This window comes from Doryrhamphus excisus, linkage group LG3 (genome assembly GCF_037039965.1).
Source record: "Doryrhamphus excisus strain RoL-2023G ecotype Guam linkage group LG3, RoL_Dexc_Guam_v1.1, whole genome shotgun sequence".
In the NCBI taxonomy this organism is placed as follows: Eukaryota; Metazoa; Chordata; class Actinopteri; order Syngnathiformes; family Syngnathidae; genus Doryrhamphus; species Doryrhamphus excisus.
The window spans coordinates 7,169,569-7,187,015 of record NC_136359.1 but is presented as its reverse complement, the minus strand read 5'-3'; the positions used below and the strand labels follow the sequence as shown (position 1 = coordinate 7,187,015).

The 17,447-nt window shown below is 45.4% G+C and overlaps 2 protein-coding genes across 4 annotated transcripts in view; one reads left to right on the top strand and one right to left on the bottom strand.

The window, feature by feature from the left end:
- Positions 1 to 6,170: 6,170 nt before the first annotated feature.
- Positions 6,171 to 8,777, bottom strand: xbp1 (X-box binding protein 1). Its single transcript, XM_058069799.2, is given in 6 exon segments — positions 6,171 to 7,088; positions 7,347 to 7,454; positions 7,457 to 7,513; positions 7,584 to 7,700; positions 7,898 to 7,994; positions 8,408 to 8,777. Coding segments are annotated over 6 exon segments (1,155 nt in total). The 5' UTR covers positions 8,641 to 8,777; the 3' UTR covers positions 6,171 to 6,545.
- A 6,791-nt stretch (positions 8,778 to 15,568) lies between these two features.
- The window catches only part of znrf3 (zinc and ring finger 3), a 61,537-nt gene continuing 59,658 nt past the window's right edge, over positions 15,569 to 17,447 (top strand). For all 3 annotated transcript variants that reach the window (XM_058069798.2, XM_058069797.2, XM_058069796.2), the window contains exon 1: positions 15,569 to 16,031. In XM_058069798.2, the coding sequence (XP_057925781.2) occupies positions 15,762 to 16,031 (270 nt within the window). In that variant the 5' untranslated portion in view covers positions 15,569 to 15,761. The remainder of the gene's footprint in view (positions 16,032 to 17,447) is intronic.

The window sequence follows — 17,447 nt, the reverse complement described above, 5'->3', positions numbered from 1 at the left end:
TTGGACAGCATTTTGGGGTCCAAATTGGGCTTTTTAATGAGCTGTTGCAGTGTAGCCTGTTTAAAACATGGAGGATCACAGCCTGAAGCAGGAGAGGCATTAGCCTCGGAATATAAGTCAGAAAACTCTTGGGTAAAATTGTTACTAAAGTTGGGGGGGGGCTAACGGTTATGATGGCAACACTGACGGACAAACTGAAGGATGAACAAATTGTTGAAGTTTCGCTTCAATTCTTAAATCTGACATGTCGAGATGTTCTCTGTTTCTGGAGCAGTGATGGCTTTTGACCACGAGAGGCAGCAGTGAGCTTGCCGGAGAACACGACCTACAACATGGCGCAGGTAAAATATCATTATTTATTATTTCATTAAATTGACTTGTATGAAAGTGTAAAAATAATGTAAAACTTTATAAAGCAGTGTAAAAAATAGAAAAATGCATTTTGAATTACTTAAATAAAAGTGTAGAAAAAAATAAAACCCTTTCTTGTAGAAAATAATAAAAAATAAATGAAAAGTGTCGAAAGTAGTTAAATTAAAAATGTAATCTGTAAAATATTTACATATGTCGCAAGTGCAGAAAATATATAAAAATAACGTAAATAAGTGTCAAAAGAATTTAGAATAACATGAAAATAACTTAAGAGGATTTAAATAAAAGTTTAAAATATAAGGTACGATAAGATCCATAGGTATGAATGTGAATGTGAATGGTTGTTTGTCTATATGTGCCCTGTGATTGGCTGGCCACCAGTCCAGGGTGTACCTCACCTCTCGCAGCTGGGATAGGCTCCAGCACCCCCCGCGACCTTCGTGAGGATAAGCGGTAGAAAATGAGTGAATGAATGAGTGAAATAAAAGTGTAAAAAATAATAAAAACTGAAGTGGGTCGCAACTAAATGACCATTGGGAAATGTGTTGAGACCATCTCTAGATATTGTGAAATATCACACACATGGAAAAAAAGCAAGTCGTAGGAAAAGATCTCGTTAAGTGGACTTCCAAGATCAAGCATCTCCATGAAGATCTGGATAAAGGACTCAGCTTGATTGTTCTGTGGTTGGAGAATCATCATCAGTCTTTTTCCCCGAGCGCCCCGTGCGTCCGTGTGCGCCCTCTGAGACCTTCTGCTCCGTGACGCATGCCTGGGTCAAGGCGGGTGGTGGTACGCTTATGGGCGAGATCGTTATCCTGGGTTACCGCGGGCAACGGAGGTGAGGGCGGTCTAGTGTGACGTTGTTGATGCGGGAGGGGAAGGTGAAGCCCTTTCAGCCGATGACTTCCTGTGTCCATGGCCACATGTCATCCTTACACGAAGCCTCCATGGCTTCCCTTCCATGTGTTACCTTGTGCACGCTACACGGCTCCATGCTTTTCCACTTCCTGCTTGCTCGGAAGATGCATGCCGAGCTTTTACTGATTTACTGACTTTTACTTACGCCACCTTGTGGCCGTTTTTACGGCTTGAAACCAAACATGATCTCTTCTATCATGCACTTGCATCATCATCTTGCGCAAAGCAACATATACGTACAAATATGTACGAATAGGAGTTCATGTATTTGTATCACCACACATCCGTGCTGGCTGCTCCTGAGCTTGTGGATGCATGGAAACAGGAAGCGGAAGTCAGCTCTGTTGTGCGTCTATGATGTCGGCAGCCTTAATAGACCCAATGACAGAGTTAAATGAACATCTCTGGCTACTTCACGGAAGACGTGGCCATTCCCAAAGACACAATGCGGCGGCGAGATCAACGGACACCACCTTCCTGTTTTGCCACGAGTCACGTCTCCCATTGAGTCGTGTTTCTCGCCTGAAACTCTCAGTGGCGCCATTCCGGGTGATGGACGTGAGAATTCCAGAAATAAGTCATAGCAAAACCAGAAGGTGGAGTGTCTCTTGGGATGTCCCCCGTCTTTAGTGAAGGTAAACGTGACCTAAACGTTCATGCATTCCTTTCTTTCATCATTTCTATGTACTTCCATGGTCTTCTGCATGTGAAATGATGCAAGCCAAGGTTCCACTGTAGCTAGTTATGCTAACATAGCAAATGATGCGTTACTGCGCAATGTTTGTTGTCACAATGAGGTAGCTCTCTTGTAGCTCAGAAGATATTGACCTACATGGGGTTGGTTTAGCATCAGAATAAAGCTTTTTCGGCCGCGGTTTCAAGGTCTGTGGCGGCGCTGATTAGAAAGCAGGTCGGCATGAGGAAGCAAAGAAGATCCACCGAGGCTTTCTGGGGTGACTTTTGGATAGAAGTGCGTCACGAGTTACACAAGGCCTCGTTGTCATGGTTTCAATTCCTGTACATGTGGCAGGTCAGCAAGAGAGACACAGCCTGTTGGGGGGGGGGGGGGGTCATGAATCACCTCCCACGCGGAGAGGAGGGTTCTTCTTCTTTAGCTCAGTGTGAGTTCAGTACGATCTGACATTTGTCACCGAGACATGAAAATTTTTGAGAGCAGAGTGGACGCTTGTCGCTGTTTGGATAGCGATAACGCCAACTAGCACGCACATGTGCAGCAATGTGGGCTATTTGGTTACAGTGGGCTGGGCTAATATGACACAACCAATAGCATGCTCCACATGCTCCAAGTTCACTGCTCGCCGTGTTGACTTCACCAGCACCTGCACTGCATGCAAACACTAAGCCCCCCCGACTCCCTCGTTGGGTTATTCCAGCATGTTGGATAAGGTGGGGAGCACATATTGGACTTTCCCGTCAGGGGGTTGTTGTGGAAAGATGAGTGTGGAAAGAAATGTTTGGAGATCAGCAATGTAGCCGTTGAAGTGTTGGGTTATTTATGGCTGTGCTTGTAGTTTGCATCTCTCGCTTTCGCTTTACAAAGCGATGTGCAGGTGTTCCAAATCTTACGATTAGTCGATCTTTGAGGTTGCAAATGCTCCACAATTGTACTCTTATTTAATCAAACACGTACAAGGTAGCGGGATTGTTCACTGTTTGTCATAAACGTGCACACCCTCGGTTATACGAATCCTTCAGTGGCTGGATGGTTCCAAACCTTCCAAAAGGGTCGTTCCAAAGGAGTGAGAGAAGCCGAGTCACTCCTCAACCTGGCGGGACAGCGCCAGAAAGATGGAGCGGACTTTTTTTCTTGTCATTTTGATATGGATATGCATTTCCTGTGGTGTACTGCATGTCAAACTGTGTTTGTGTTAAGCTCTAAGGATTGTGTTCGATTTTCATGATTTCTTATGGAAAAACTGATGATGTTTGCGATGGTTTTGGGGTGAGTCGGCCCTCCTGGAAGGCATCAATGACCCCCACCAAGGTTCCTGGGTAGGATGTAGCAACATCAGCTTGTCATTTTCCCCATTTTTGCTTTAATGTTAGCCTTGTAGTCGACGTAACAAGATACTAGCTTGCAGAGTTTGTCTGAAAACAGATGTTCCTTGTCTGGATGATGAGACAGGAAAATTTCAGGAATGCCACGCCCCCCAACCCCCACTGTGTCTCAGCCAAGCATACGTGGAGACTACGGGGGTGAGGGCTACATACGTAGTACATGCTGCAGGGTCACGAGGGGGGGACGGCATGGTTATGGAGGACCCTTGGCCATTCTTTTTCTATGCCACTTATCCTCACTGGGGCCTCAGGTATCTTATCATATATCATACCATATACCATATACCATATACCATATACCATATACCATATATTATATATTTCAATGTTATACTACTAAAGATTACATAAATATTCTCATAATGTTATGACTCGATTCCCATCATATGTGGATTTCATTCATTCATTCATTTTCTGCCGCTTTTCCTCACGAGGGTCACGGGGGGTGCTGGAGCCTATCCCAGCTGTCTTTGGGCGAGAGGCGGGGTACACCCTGGACTGGTGGCCAGCCAATCACAGGGCACATATAGACAAACAACCATTCACACTCACATTCATACCTATGGACAATTTGGAGTCACCAATTAACCTAGCATGTTTTTGGAATGTGGGAGGAAACCGGAGTACCCGGAAAAAACCCACACATGCACGGGGAGAACATGCAAACTCCACACAGAGATGGCTGAGGGTGAAGGGTGGAATTGAACCCTGGTCTCCTCGCTGTGAGGTCTGCGCGCTAACCACTCGACCGCCGTGCCGCCCATATGTGGATTTTATTTTCATAATTTCATAATATACATTATACATGTATTATATTGTCTACTGTAGTCTACTGTAGTTTTAGCATTGAATTGTACGTCCGTCACCCCCCCCCCCCCACACACACACACCCCGCCAGTCAGGGCAAGTTGGAGCAGTTGAGGTCGTGACTGCACTTTTTCTGAAGGTGGGGTGGGGTCATTTCCTGGGGGGAAAAACAGAGCTGTAATTGTAGGACTGGGAGAGCAAAAAAGGGCAACCGGTCATTTGGGTGTCAGAGGGTATTAGTGGGGGGGTTAGAACTACAAAAACCAACCGAGCCAGTTTGAACTGTCTCGGGCAGTGTTGCCGTCGCCCCCACGCTGTTGATTACGTCTCATGCAGGTCACGTGATGAGATTGATTGATTGGGATTGATTGGGACGTGGACAATGGTGACGCCTTTGCTCCGCCTAGTCACCCACAAAGCGTCTTACAGGAGATCCAAGCATGCCATCGCCCCCTCCTTAAGCCCCAAAGGGGTCAGGTGACTCACTAAGCGGGTTCGGCGTCACATGACATCCTTCTCACCACCTTTGACCTCCTGTTTGATCAGCTGCGGTTATTCTTGTCGCCTGCATTCCAACTCGTAATCGGGGAAGTTTTTGTCTGGCTGCTTGGAGAAGTTAAAATTTCCCTTCCATGTGTTACCTTGTGCACGCTACACGGCTCCATGCTTTTCTACTTCCTGCTTGCTCGGAAGATGCATGCCGAGCTTTTACTGATTTACTGACTTTTACTTCCGCCACCTTGTGGCCGTTTTTACGGCTTGAAACCAAACATAATCTCTTCTATCATGCACTTGCATCATCATCTTGCGCAAAGCAACATATACGTGCAAATACGTACGAATAGGAGTTCATGTATTTGTATCACCACACATCCGTGCTGGCTGCTCCTGAGCTTGTGGATGCATGGAAACAGGAAGCGGAAGTCAGCTCTGTTGTGCGTCTATGATATCGGCAGCCTTAATAGACCCAATGACAGAGTTAAATGAACATCTCTGGCTACTTCACGGAAGACGTGGCCATTCCCAAAGACACAATGCGGCGGCGAGATCAACGGACACCACCTTCTGTTGTTCGTGTTGACGATGCCATTGCAAGTCTCAGTGAGAAGCAAAAGTCGGTCCTACGATGCAGTCCTGCAGAGGAAAGCACAAACTCTCAATGTGACATCAGCAGAGCAGATGTGTCTCTAAAGGAACTTCAGCGCTGAATGCATTTTGGAAGAGTCCAATTAGTAACAGCCTCCGCTTTCTCATGCACTCCAGTCATTATTGAAGCCAAGGACCGGCCAGGTCTGCATGGTGCTAGCGTTGACGCCTGGCTTGCCAGGTTATTGTGGTGTACTACTGCACTTCCGTGAACTCATTGAGCAGATGAATGACTTCTGATGGAAAACTAAACCCCAAAACAAAACACAAAAATGTTTTGAATGATGTGATATGAGAAACAAAAATATGGTTGTAATTTTTAAATATTAGGTTGCGGAAAAAGGAAGAATATGAGAATAAAGTTGATGTTGCCCCAATGGGAGTAAACGTTTGCACCCCCCACTAAAAAGGGTTTTCGTTCTCCGGCCCGGTCCTAACAATCTGGTACGAGTGAGACCCTGTTGAGTGTGGTGAGCTCGGCGCCCAGGGCGAACGTGTGCGATGATAGCGTTTGGGTAGCTCCCAGGTTTTAGCGAGTGGGGTGGGACTGCCAGGAAAGTGCAGCATTATGTAAGAGGAGCACTTCCTGGAAGCGAGGAAAGGAGCATAGACTGCCAACACGACCGCTGGCTGCACTTCGCCATGATTGCCCTGTTGTGGCTCATCACCGTTGATTCGCAGGGACACCTCTCTAAGCATGCTATCGCTCATCTCCATTTTGCTCCACATAGACACTCCTCTTGGAATTGCATCATTTCCTGGGTCGTTATGTTTGCCACTGATATAGTGGCATAACTTTATCCTTGTCTCAAAACCTGAAGCGTGATGCAATGAAGACCAAAAAATGCGATGCAAAAGTTTTTTTAATGCAGTAAATTAGACAAGGAGAGCACGCAACGTATAGAAGGTGCGGACATGGAGCGACCTACAAGCAGAATACAAATAAATACTATTTCATATTTAAATGATCACCCCCCCCCACAATTGACTGAAACACCGGATTGCGCCAACAAAACATTTGTGAGCAATCAAATCCTCGGCAGTAATAAAGCGACATTGCAAACTCATATCTCCCATGATGCATTGCGGCGTGGCTAGCAGTTAGACCTGCTGTAGTCCGAGATCACGAGGTTAGCTAGCAAGTACGAGCAGGTGCCACTGACCGGTTAGCTAGGCGCTACATGTATATATAGTTTTTAAATGGCAGATTGTTTGGGGGTTCAGACACTAATGAGTTGGGGAAAGAGTTCGTTGGCGAACATGTCGTCCCACGGGCTCTCGGAGCACAGCGGCGATGACATGTCGCTGAAGGGGGAGGGGGAGCCTTCATATCCCGAGTCGCTGTAGGTGTCCGCCAGGCAGGCTTCCTTGTCCAGGCCGCTGAGGGCGGGCGAGGAGGCGGTGCAGAGGAAGTCATCATCCATCCGGCCGGGGATGACCACTTCCTCCGGCTCATCTTTCACGCAGACGCGCTCGTCCTCCTCCACCACCACCTCGGCCACAGGGAAGGAAGCCATCCCGTCTTCATGGTCGCTCTCCTCGCCGGCCACCTCCACCGGCTTTGTGTAGAGGTGGTCAAAATGGATCAGCCCATTAAGGGCCTCCAGCCTGACTGGTGGGGCCCCCAGAGGCGCAGGTGTGGCGGCAGGTACTGGGTCCCCCCCTCCGACCAGCAGCACCCGCGGGTCCTGGCACTCCTGCTCGCAGGTCTTGAGGAAGAGCTCCGGGTCGAGGATGTCCAGAATGCCCAGGAGCAGATCAGACTGTAAGGGGGCGCAAGACCAGATTAGCCTCTTCACTCACCCCCCCCCCTCCCCCGAAATGTCTCATAAATTGGCTGTTTTTTATTCCACTAATTTTGACATTTTTAATGTGACATTGGTGGAAAATTAATATTGATTAATTAACTTAATAATGAATTATATTTGTACCCCCCCCCCAATTTACCTAATTTACATTTGTCTAATTTACCAACTTGATTATTTTTATTTGTTAAGCATGGCATTCCGAGGCCGGCCTACCTCATGGTCTGTAGCGTCAGGGCCATCTGCATCCATTGGGAGGTCTTCAGACTTGGGAACTGCTGGGCCTGCACCTGCTGCGGAGGCACACATAGCCTGAGTGCTGCGGACTCAGAAGACCCGATTCCCAAACCTGCGTCGTTCCCGGCGGACACAAACACCTGAACCTGGAGTTTAAAAAAAAGGGGGGGGACGGTTAGTCTCCAAAAAGCTAACCCCGTCCCTTTGCAGTCTCACCTTCTCCTTGGATTCAAGGGTGTGCAACCCAAGTCTCTGCTTCAGTTCCTCATTTTCGCTCAGCAAGCCGCTGGTCTTTTCCCGGAGCAGCCTGTTCTCAATGTGAAGTTTCTGGTTCTGGGAGGGGGGGAGGGGGGGAGGGGGTTAGCGGCTGTGCTATTACATACTAGTTTATCCTGATCTGGAAGACAGGAAACGGGCAGGTTCCTGTATAAAAGTTGCTAAGGCAGATTATACTGTAGTTCCATTAAAATGGGCGATTGCAAGGCGGAATGTAGCTACACCCACAACACGTCACAACATCAAATTAGCACCTCAAGCTCTAACTCCAAGACCTGCTGTTCCAGTTCCCCCATTTTGGCCTTTTTCCTGTCCCTGGCGGTCTGGGCTGCAACTCTGTTCTTCAGTTTCCTGCAAAGAGGGAGGGGGGGTTGGGTGAGGAATAAGTGAAGGCATTCTTTCCATGATGCCGAAAGCAGCAATTGGCGCAGATGGAACGACCATCGCCGGCCATGTTGCTGCCACGTAGGCACGTCAAAGTCCCGCTCGGTCGGGTCCACGTAGCTCAGGTGATAACCGTCACACAAGTTTAAAGTCCAACTGCGCGGGCTGTGAGCGTCGAGTAACATTCTAACCAACGGTTGTGGTGTTACAATTCAAAATACGAACAATGTTGCCGGGAAGTACAAGTTTCCCCTCGTCAATAATCTTTGAGTGAAACGTCACCGCCATTTTGTATGATTAAATCATTACCCTAGCTGCCCACTCGTCACTATCAAGACAAAATGTCGACCCCCCCCAAAGACAAAATCGTATTTTATTACCTTCGAAGTGCTTTCTCCTCGGGACTCAAGTGTGTAAGCCGCTGCCTTTTCCGCACCGGCGGCCCAGCGGAGCTGCTCGACTCGGAGTCTGACGACGCCTGGCTGCAGGCGGACGGCAGGACTACCGAAATGGGCCGGCCGAAGTTCGCCGACGAGGAGCCGCCGCTCTGCTTCCCGGAGATCAGGAGCAACTTGGGGGCTCCCCCGGTCGCTGCTGCTGTTACCACCACCATGTTAGAATGATAATCCTTCTCGGTTTAAGATCCCAAAATAAACGAACGAGTGTCCCCTCTGGCTTCGCGGAGGCCTCCTTCACAGGCCGAGGAGGTTCGTTGGCTTCCTTACTGACGAGGAGAGCTGCTATGGCGATCTTTTCTACTGTCGTGGTTGCATCTGATTGGCTGCGAGTGGGAGGAGACGTCACAGACATTCGGCCTGTGATTGGACGAGGCGGTGACGTAACCTGCCTTTCAAGTTTCATCTTATTGCAACAAAAATGCCCCAAAGTTCAGTTCCCTTCTTAATCCAACTTGTTGCATCAGCCTTTATGCTTGCATTTTGTGCAGGGGTGTATTTAGGTTTTTAATTTTACATGTTTGCAATTTGAAATCTGTTACAGTTACCTGTCACCTTGAGTTGCTAGTTAAATAGCCATGTTTAAATACCCCCTCCAAAAAAAAGCACAATTTGAAATATGAATGTTTTGCATCTTCTGGCGAGTGTGAATATGAGGAAATTCTTCCATTTCCTGAACCAGATAAAGTGCTCATTGTGGAACACCACATTATGTCATAATATGTAATGCATTTGTATATATATGTATATATTCTATCTATTTATTCTCCACATTATTATTATTTATTATTACTTATCTTCTTTTGTGTCTGTTATTATATGGGAGCCAGGCAACGACATTTTGTTGGCAATTTCTGTGTTTTTGTGCAATGACAATAAAGGGAGTCTATCTATCTATCTATATGGAATACATGTAATACATTATGTCATCATGCCCCATTTTGTAATAAATTTATTTTTATGTAAAAAGTTATTACAAAATGCAAATGCTGCATTTTGCTGCAGTTTGCCAAAAAGTTATTATAAAATGCAAATGCAGCATTTTGCTGCATTTTGTCATAACTTTGCAATATGTGACAAATTGTTACAAAATGTGTCGAAATGTATGTGAAATTGAACGTATTTTGTCAACATTTTGCTGCATTTTGTCATAATTTTGGGATATGTTACAAGTTCTTCCAAAATGGGAAGATGTCAACATTTATGCAAATGAAGCAAAATGTTAACTTGCTGCATTTTGTAATAAATGTTTCCACATTTTGTTACACATCTGGATGATTGAAATTTCAAGTCAATCCGACTGTTTAACAACAGCGCAGTGGGGATCTACTCTACGTTCTAATTCTCCACGATTCATGCCACTTATCCACTGTTCTACTACTGTTCTACACTGTTCTACTAAGTTTCTATTCGAGCAGGGGTGTCCAGTGTGCGGCTCGGGGGTCGTTTGTGGCAAAACAGAATAAAGTAGTCATTTTTGTAAATTTAGGTTTGGGGGAAAAAAGTTAGGATGTTATGGGAATAAAGTCAAAATACGAAAGGAACATTGATGAAGATTATTTAAGAAGAAAGTAAAAATATTTAGACTTGTTTTCAACTGTAATTTCTGACACATCCTGCACTCTCATAATCTGCCTTGGAGGGCCCAGCATTGTGTGCACAACAAACTGAGACCAACACACACACAAGATGACTTCCTAACAGCAGAGGTGGTGATCCACCCTGCGGGGCTCAACGTGTCATTGAAAAAAAATATTGTGGAAATAAAATCTGAATTATGAGAAGAAAATCGACAAGAGGAAAGTTGAAATACAGGCGCCCCCCGTCATATTGTTGTGTTTCCCAAAAAATAATTAATAATAATTGACCAATTATTACCACTATTATTCTGCCAATTATTCCCTCCTCGTATTCTGTGTGGAAGTGGTAATTTCTTTGTGTCTTTGTCCTTCCCTCCCCCTCCGCTTGAAACACTTCCTTAACTTTAGAATAAGTCAGTTGGAGAGGCTAACTAGTGAGCTTGCTAGCTTGCTCTCCTAACGGCGGACGTGTGTGTGTCCCTGCAGCGATCCCGTAAAATAAAAAAATATACATTTTCTCATAATATTACCATGTTTTTCTTTTCAAATTGCCCCTTTTGTCTTGCAGGAATACTTTCTTCTCTGTTATGATATTTTTCCAAGGTGCCTGTGTGCAGTTTGAAGTGGCATGAAATGAAGAGTCAACAACAACACCCATGTATGCACACTGAGGCGTGTCCCGGTGTAGTCAGAGGGTCCCGCCCTGGGACACCGGCCAGCTGCAGGGGTGGGGGTAGGGGGATTCATTTTGTTTGCTAACCTCCTCCAACATTTACACATTGCACTCCCTCGCCAGCATAGACTGGGGTGTTGTTTGCTTCGTCTGGGGTTTTCCCACAGCCTCTACTGTGTACAGTATCTCCATCATTTACCATGCTCTATCCCTCCATCATTTACCCTATACTCTATATCTCCATCATTTACCCTGCTCCATCCCTCCCCATGCTCTATCCCTCCATCATTTACCCTACTCTATATCCCCATCATTTACCCTGCTCTATCCTTCCATCATTTCCAAGAGACTCTGCATTAAGGATCGACCGATACATCGGCCGGCCGATATTTGCGTTTTTTCCTTGTATCGGTATCGGCCATTATGCACGTGGGTTCGCCAATGTATTTTTTCACTGCATGATTTACAGTCAGGCATCTGCCAGGGCTGCAGAGTACCCCACCCCCACTGTTGAATCCATCAAGAGCGCGTTTTCACAAGTAATAGAGTTAGCTTGCTTTTAACACTTTACCAAGCCCATCACATTTCACTGGGTGATCGCTAGGCATAACAGTTTAAGTCATGGTGTGACAACAAGAAAGCCCAAAAACATCACATACCAACGCAACAGACGAATAAAAGCACTCTCACTAGTTGAGCAGAACAAGAATGAACAACTATGCAACTTTAAATGCGCTCTCTCTGAGTACGCACACACACACAGAAGGAATTGGAGCAGCCGTGTCTGCTTATGAGAGGTCTTTATCGTGCACAACACGAACTTTAATGATGAGAGAAATGTTTTATATATCGTACTAAATTGTGTCAGTGTGATGTGTTTGTGTGTGTGGAGGCGGGGGGAGGATGCGCGTCACGCTGGGATGAGCAGTCATCACATGATGCTAGATAAATTTAAACTACGACAGAAATGTTTTGCACATGGTTGAATATTTATTCCTTTTAAAGTTGCTAATGCAGTTTAAATGTGTGTTTAAGAAAGCTGAATCCTACTGTGTTCAGTGTTTACATTTCAATAAATATTTGTTTAAACATGAGACCTGTAATATTTGTTATCATGGTCATTTTTTCATGGAAATTGAGGGATCAAAAGCAGTATCGGCCACAAATATCGGCCCAAGCAAAATCGGCCATCGGCGAAGGGTGATGGAAAAAATCGGTATCGGTATCGGCCCCAAAAAACCATATGGTCGATCGAGCTAGAAGTGATACTTACCGTCTTACAACGACATGTTAGCAGAGATGCTGATGGGGAACTGAATAGGTCGTGCTGCTCTCTGGTGTTTAAAACATGGAGCTACCACGGAAAAAGGACAAGGTGCCGCTTTTGGTGCCCTGAATAAATAAGATGAAAATGATTGATTTTATTCCTGTAATAATACATCTTTTATTCTATTTTTAACTTTTTTCTCATTAATGTACAACTTTATTCCTGTATTAATACAACTTGTCATTAACGACTTTATTCTCCTAAATTTATGAATTTATTCTTCAGAATTTACAACGTTATTCTTGATTTCACCTTTTTGTAAATTTGTGACTTTATTGGTAAGTCGGAAATGTACATAGAGTCAGGACTTTATTCATTTATATTATGGCTTTTTTCTTATAGATTTCCCACTTTATTCTTGTGATTCTATCCCTTTGTGTATCATGAAATTACCGCCTTATTTTCATATATTTTCAACTTTATTCTCTTATTACGCCTTTTACTCGTAAATGTACACATTTTTACTATTTTAATTCCCATTATATATGACTTTTTCCTGTATATTTATGATTTAATTTTTGTGATATTACACCTTTTTACATGTCAAGTTGTGATTTAATTCTCATAAATGTACACATTTTTATTTGTGAATTCATGACTTTATTCTCATAAATTGATTACTTTATTTTGGTAAATTTAAGACTTTATTGTCGTTATATAATGACTTTTTTCCTGTAAATGTATGAGTTTATTCTTGTGATATTATTGCTGTTATATGATATTTTTTATATATTTTTAAAATTCTCGTAAATGAACACATTTTTACTAGTAAATGTACGACTTTATTCATAAGTCATAAATGTACGTAAAGTTACGCCCTTTTCACGAGCATAAGCTGATCACGTGCTTGGCCGATGGATGGGAGCATTCCTACTTCCAACTCCTCCACAAGCGCCGAGATGGGACCTGTCCGTGCTCGCCAGCCTTCCCGGTCTGCACTTTAAAGTCCACTTGCACCTTGAAGCCAGATCCGGGGCCGCCCATCAGGGTGGTTTGATCTTCAAAGCTTCCAGGCGCGGAGGGATGTCTGATAAAGAAAGCACGGTTCCTTTCCAGGTCCAGACCCAAATTACAGCTTGGCTTTGGACTGAAGAGTCCGCCGGGTCGGTCCAGTTCTGGACTTTGAAGCCACTTGCTTCACTCAATCGTCTCTTTGTTGGCAGGCCTGTTCCGGCCGCTGACGGTAGCTGGAACCAAGAATGACGGGATCAGGAAAGGGGGTTGGGCAACTTGTCATTACATAAAGCAATTCATAGGGGGTCCTCGGGATCCGCTGGGGCCCGCTGGATGATGTGTGATGCTTGGCCCACGATGGTGACCACACTCCCTGAGTATGTGGCATGTTAGCCATGATGTCATGGCGGCACCGTGGGAGGGGGCCCCGGGGCCTGTTGCCACGTGACGTCCATTGTTGGAATATTTCAAATAAGCCTCAGAGGTCCCACTATGATGGATTGGAACTGGGATGTCCAAATTCCAAAATGTTCCCATTTGTGTGTCTGTAGCTTTAATGCTCATGAGCTGCGTTTGTCCATGCCCACAAGGTCTCCCATTATGCTAATGTCGAAGTCCGAACACTGGGGTGTCCTTTTCTTAACTTGCTATTGATAGGCTGACCTAGCATGATGTTGCTGTTACACTGTGGTTCTAATGTTAGCATGGTAGCACACATAGCCATGCTATTGGTAGGCTAACCTATAGCATGATGTTGCTGTTACAATGTGGTTCTAATGTTAGCATAGTAGCACACATAGCCATGCTATTGCTAGGCTAACCTAGCATGATGTTGTTGTTACAATGTGGGTGTAATGTTTTGTAGTTAGATTGTATGACACAAACACGGCTTACTAGCATTAAAGCTACAGAATACACAAAAGGCAGGTTGCCATATTTGGCCGACCAGTAGAGGGGGGTGTCGTACGAGAGATGTCCTTCATTCCCGGCGGGCGTGACATGTTGAACTCAGGCACTGATCTCCATCACCGAACCGCCAAAGTGACGTTTCTAAAGTTCCACTTTCCACGCCACACCGCAGGATGCTGGCGTGACAAACATGACGCAGACGTGTGGCGTGCACGTTTGGCACGTCTCCCTTCCAAAGACGTGTGGACCATCACCCCATCTTCCTGACAGTTGTTTTCAATAAGTGACAGCAAGATGAGCCGATGGGCTTTTGATGAGCGCCGCCGGGTTTGTTTTGCTGTAATTGGAAGCAGACTTTTCCATTTCTTGACGTTTTCTCTGCTTGCAGATGGAGGAAGGTCTTGCAAGGCGCTGGCGGGCTGGCGGCAGCACGGATAGGATTTTTTAACTACTATGACGACTAATGGCCATGACAGCGGCGGTGATGTGGTGGTGAAGCTGTGTTTGTAAACAATCTAAACAAAAGTTAACATTTGGGGGGGGGTCTATTATGCGAATAAAGTCAAAATAGTATAGATAGAGATATAGTAGAAAATGCAAAAGGATTATTTAAGAAGAAAGTTGAAACATTTGGAAAATAATAGCAGTAATGGAAAAAGCAGCTGTATTTTTACAAGAATAATGTCAAAATATCAAGAGGAAAATGTTTTACTCTCATGGGGAAAAATACATTTTATGAGAATAAACTCATAATATTATGAAATCATGCAATGAGGAAAAGCAATGAGGAAAATATCATTTTGGTCGCATAAAATGAAAGTAGTAAAGAATTTATAAAAAAGTAATGACAAACAAAACCAAATAAACTTTTCATTGGATATTAGGTTGGGAATATTTTTATAATATTATGGAGATGAAATAAAAAATATAATGACAGAACATTTATGGAGATTATTGAAGAAGAAAATGAAATTGAATTGAAGAACGGGTTTTAAAGGTTCTTTGTCACGTCTTTTTTTCCGGAAATAGTTCAACTCCTCATAAAGCCCACTGATAGCCAACAGAATAGCACTACTTGCTTTTCTTTCTAGGTTTCATATTGGCTCTTAATTTCTTTTGACGGTTTGGAGCCCAGATAACCGCTGCTATAAAATACTTTGGGGCATAAAAGAGTGTGAAACATTGCCCTCTTGTGGCCACTTTACCCCACACTATAGTAATGTGATTGAAAATTAGCCCTGTTCGTATCCTGAAGTTTATTTTAAGGTGGAACGGTATGGTAAAAGTCAGAGTTGCACTAAGACGAGAATATTCTCCCACCAGAGCGACATCTATAAGATTAGATATGAAGTTATGATTATTCCTATTGTTTGTAGTTTTTAACATTTTTTGAAAAACTTCAAAGTTTGAAGATAGCGGCGCCTCCCCCCACGAGGGCCTCCTTAACCCACTCACTTGAGCGTGAACGAGGGCGTGGTCACCAAGATTTCTGGGCGGTGCCTTTTGCAGTGGGAGAAGAAGAGAAAAAGCTAAAAATCACGTGTTTGGAGATCAAAGCAGCCGCGCTTTGTAGAGAAGGAGAGGGAGGGGTGAGAAAGAAAAAGGGGTGGAGGAGGGAGGGATTGCGGGGTGGTGGCGGTGGGGGGTGCAGTGTCATTGACAAGACTCCACTGGTGAAATAAACACGCTCCTCCACGGCGCACTCGCTGCTCGCCTTTGCGCACATTTTCGCTCCTTTTTTCGGCGCAATCGGTCGGACCTCGAACGCGAACTGTTCGAACTCGGGTTCGAAATTATGTTCCGATCGGCGCCGCAGATCCTGCCGGCGAGGAGACGATGACGACGACGCCGATCGTAAGGATGATGATGATGGTGGTACCGCGGGGCGGCTCGGATCGGGACCCCGGCGGCGGCGCCGTCCTGCCCCTGCTGGCCGTGGTGGCCGCGTCTCTCCTGGGCGCCGCACTGGGCAAGGATACGGCCTTTGTGGAGGTGGTTCTGTTCGAGTCCAGTCCCAGCGGGGATTACACCACGTACACGACGGGCTTGCAGGGACGCTTCTCCAAAGCCGGAGCCACCATCAGCGCCGAGGGGGAGATCGTCCAAGTATGTGTGAAGTGTCCCCTTTTTCCCCCGCCTCGCTTTTTTTGTCTTGAAAACTTTGACAGGAGTTGTGTGTGCGTGCGTGTGGGCGCGTGAGTGAGGATGGTAAGACTTTGCGGCCCAATGCGGTCACAAGATGGCTCCTATCCTGTGAAATTCATTGACGGGGCAACACGCTGCTTTGCTTTGCTGCAACTTTTAAATTCCAACTTGCAACTTCTGGTTTGCTCGTGGGGCGCAATGCTGCGCTCATTCACGGAAAAAGTGTGCGCGCGTTATCGGTGCACACTTGCTTGCAAAGTTGCCAACTTTGTTTGTGGACTGACCCAGTGTGTGTGTTGGGGAGGGGGGCTACTTCCGCCATGTAGGCTGCTTTCAAAGTTACGTCTTGTCTGATGGAGTGTGTGGGTGTGTGTGTGTGTGTGTGTGTGTGTGCGCGCGCGCGCGTGTATGTGTGTGTACAACTACAAAGAGAACCCCCCCCCCCATGCCAAGTGCTAATTTGTACTTTTTATGATGGTTGCTTCATCATCTTGGCCACTGTGGCTTTTGATGTTGCAACTTCCTGACCTTCTTAGTGTTTGATTTGAGGCTGATAGCTGGGAGGATCAAGACCAAAATCATTTGGAGTTTTCTGACTTGTCATCCTAGAGGAGGGCACACACTGTTGGGTGTCGTGCTGGAATGTATGTCCACAGTTGGTTAGCATTGGCGTGAGTGTACTTCTGTTAAAAAGTACTATGGGTAGTTACCCTGGCGAGTAGAGTAGGTACGGTGCAGCGGGGAAGCGGCTTTAGTCTTCTTCTGTGTTGCTGGTGTTGTGGTATATTTTGTTGGTTTACTCACTGGGAGGTCCTCCGAGGTAAACCAAGGGTCTGGGGTTGCAGCTACATATTTAGAAATGATCTGTACACCTGTAAGATACCATGTTTACATCATCATGTACCTCCAATGGACCATGTTTACACCATCATGTACCTCCAATGTACCACATTTACATAATAATTAAGGTACCTGTCATATAGTACATGTACCTCATATTTAGCAGTCTATCCACTTCTAACCATACGTCATCCTGTACAACTAATGTACCATATTTACATCATATTTTATGTACTTCTAATGTACCATATTTACATCATGTGTGCAGCTGAGAGTCAGAGTAGTGACTGCGTCGTCCAGCCTACACAGTATTGTTGTTTGCGCATGTGGACGTGTGTCGCTTGCGCATGTGGACGTGTGTCGCTTGCGCATGTGGACGTGTGTCGCTTGCGCATGTGGACGTGTGTCGTTTGTGCACGTCGACGTGTGTCGTTTGTGCACGTCGACGTGTGTCGTTTGTGCACGTCGACGTGTGTCGTTTGTGCACGTCGACGTGTGTCGTTTGTGCGTGTGGATAGTGAGCTGCTGACGCCCTCT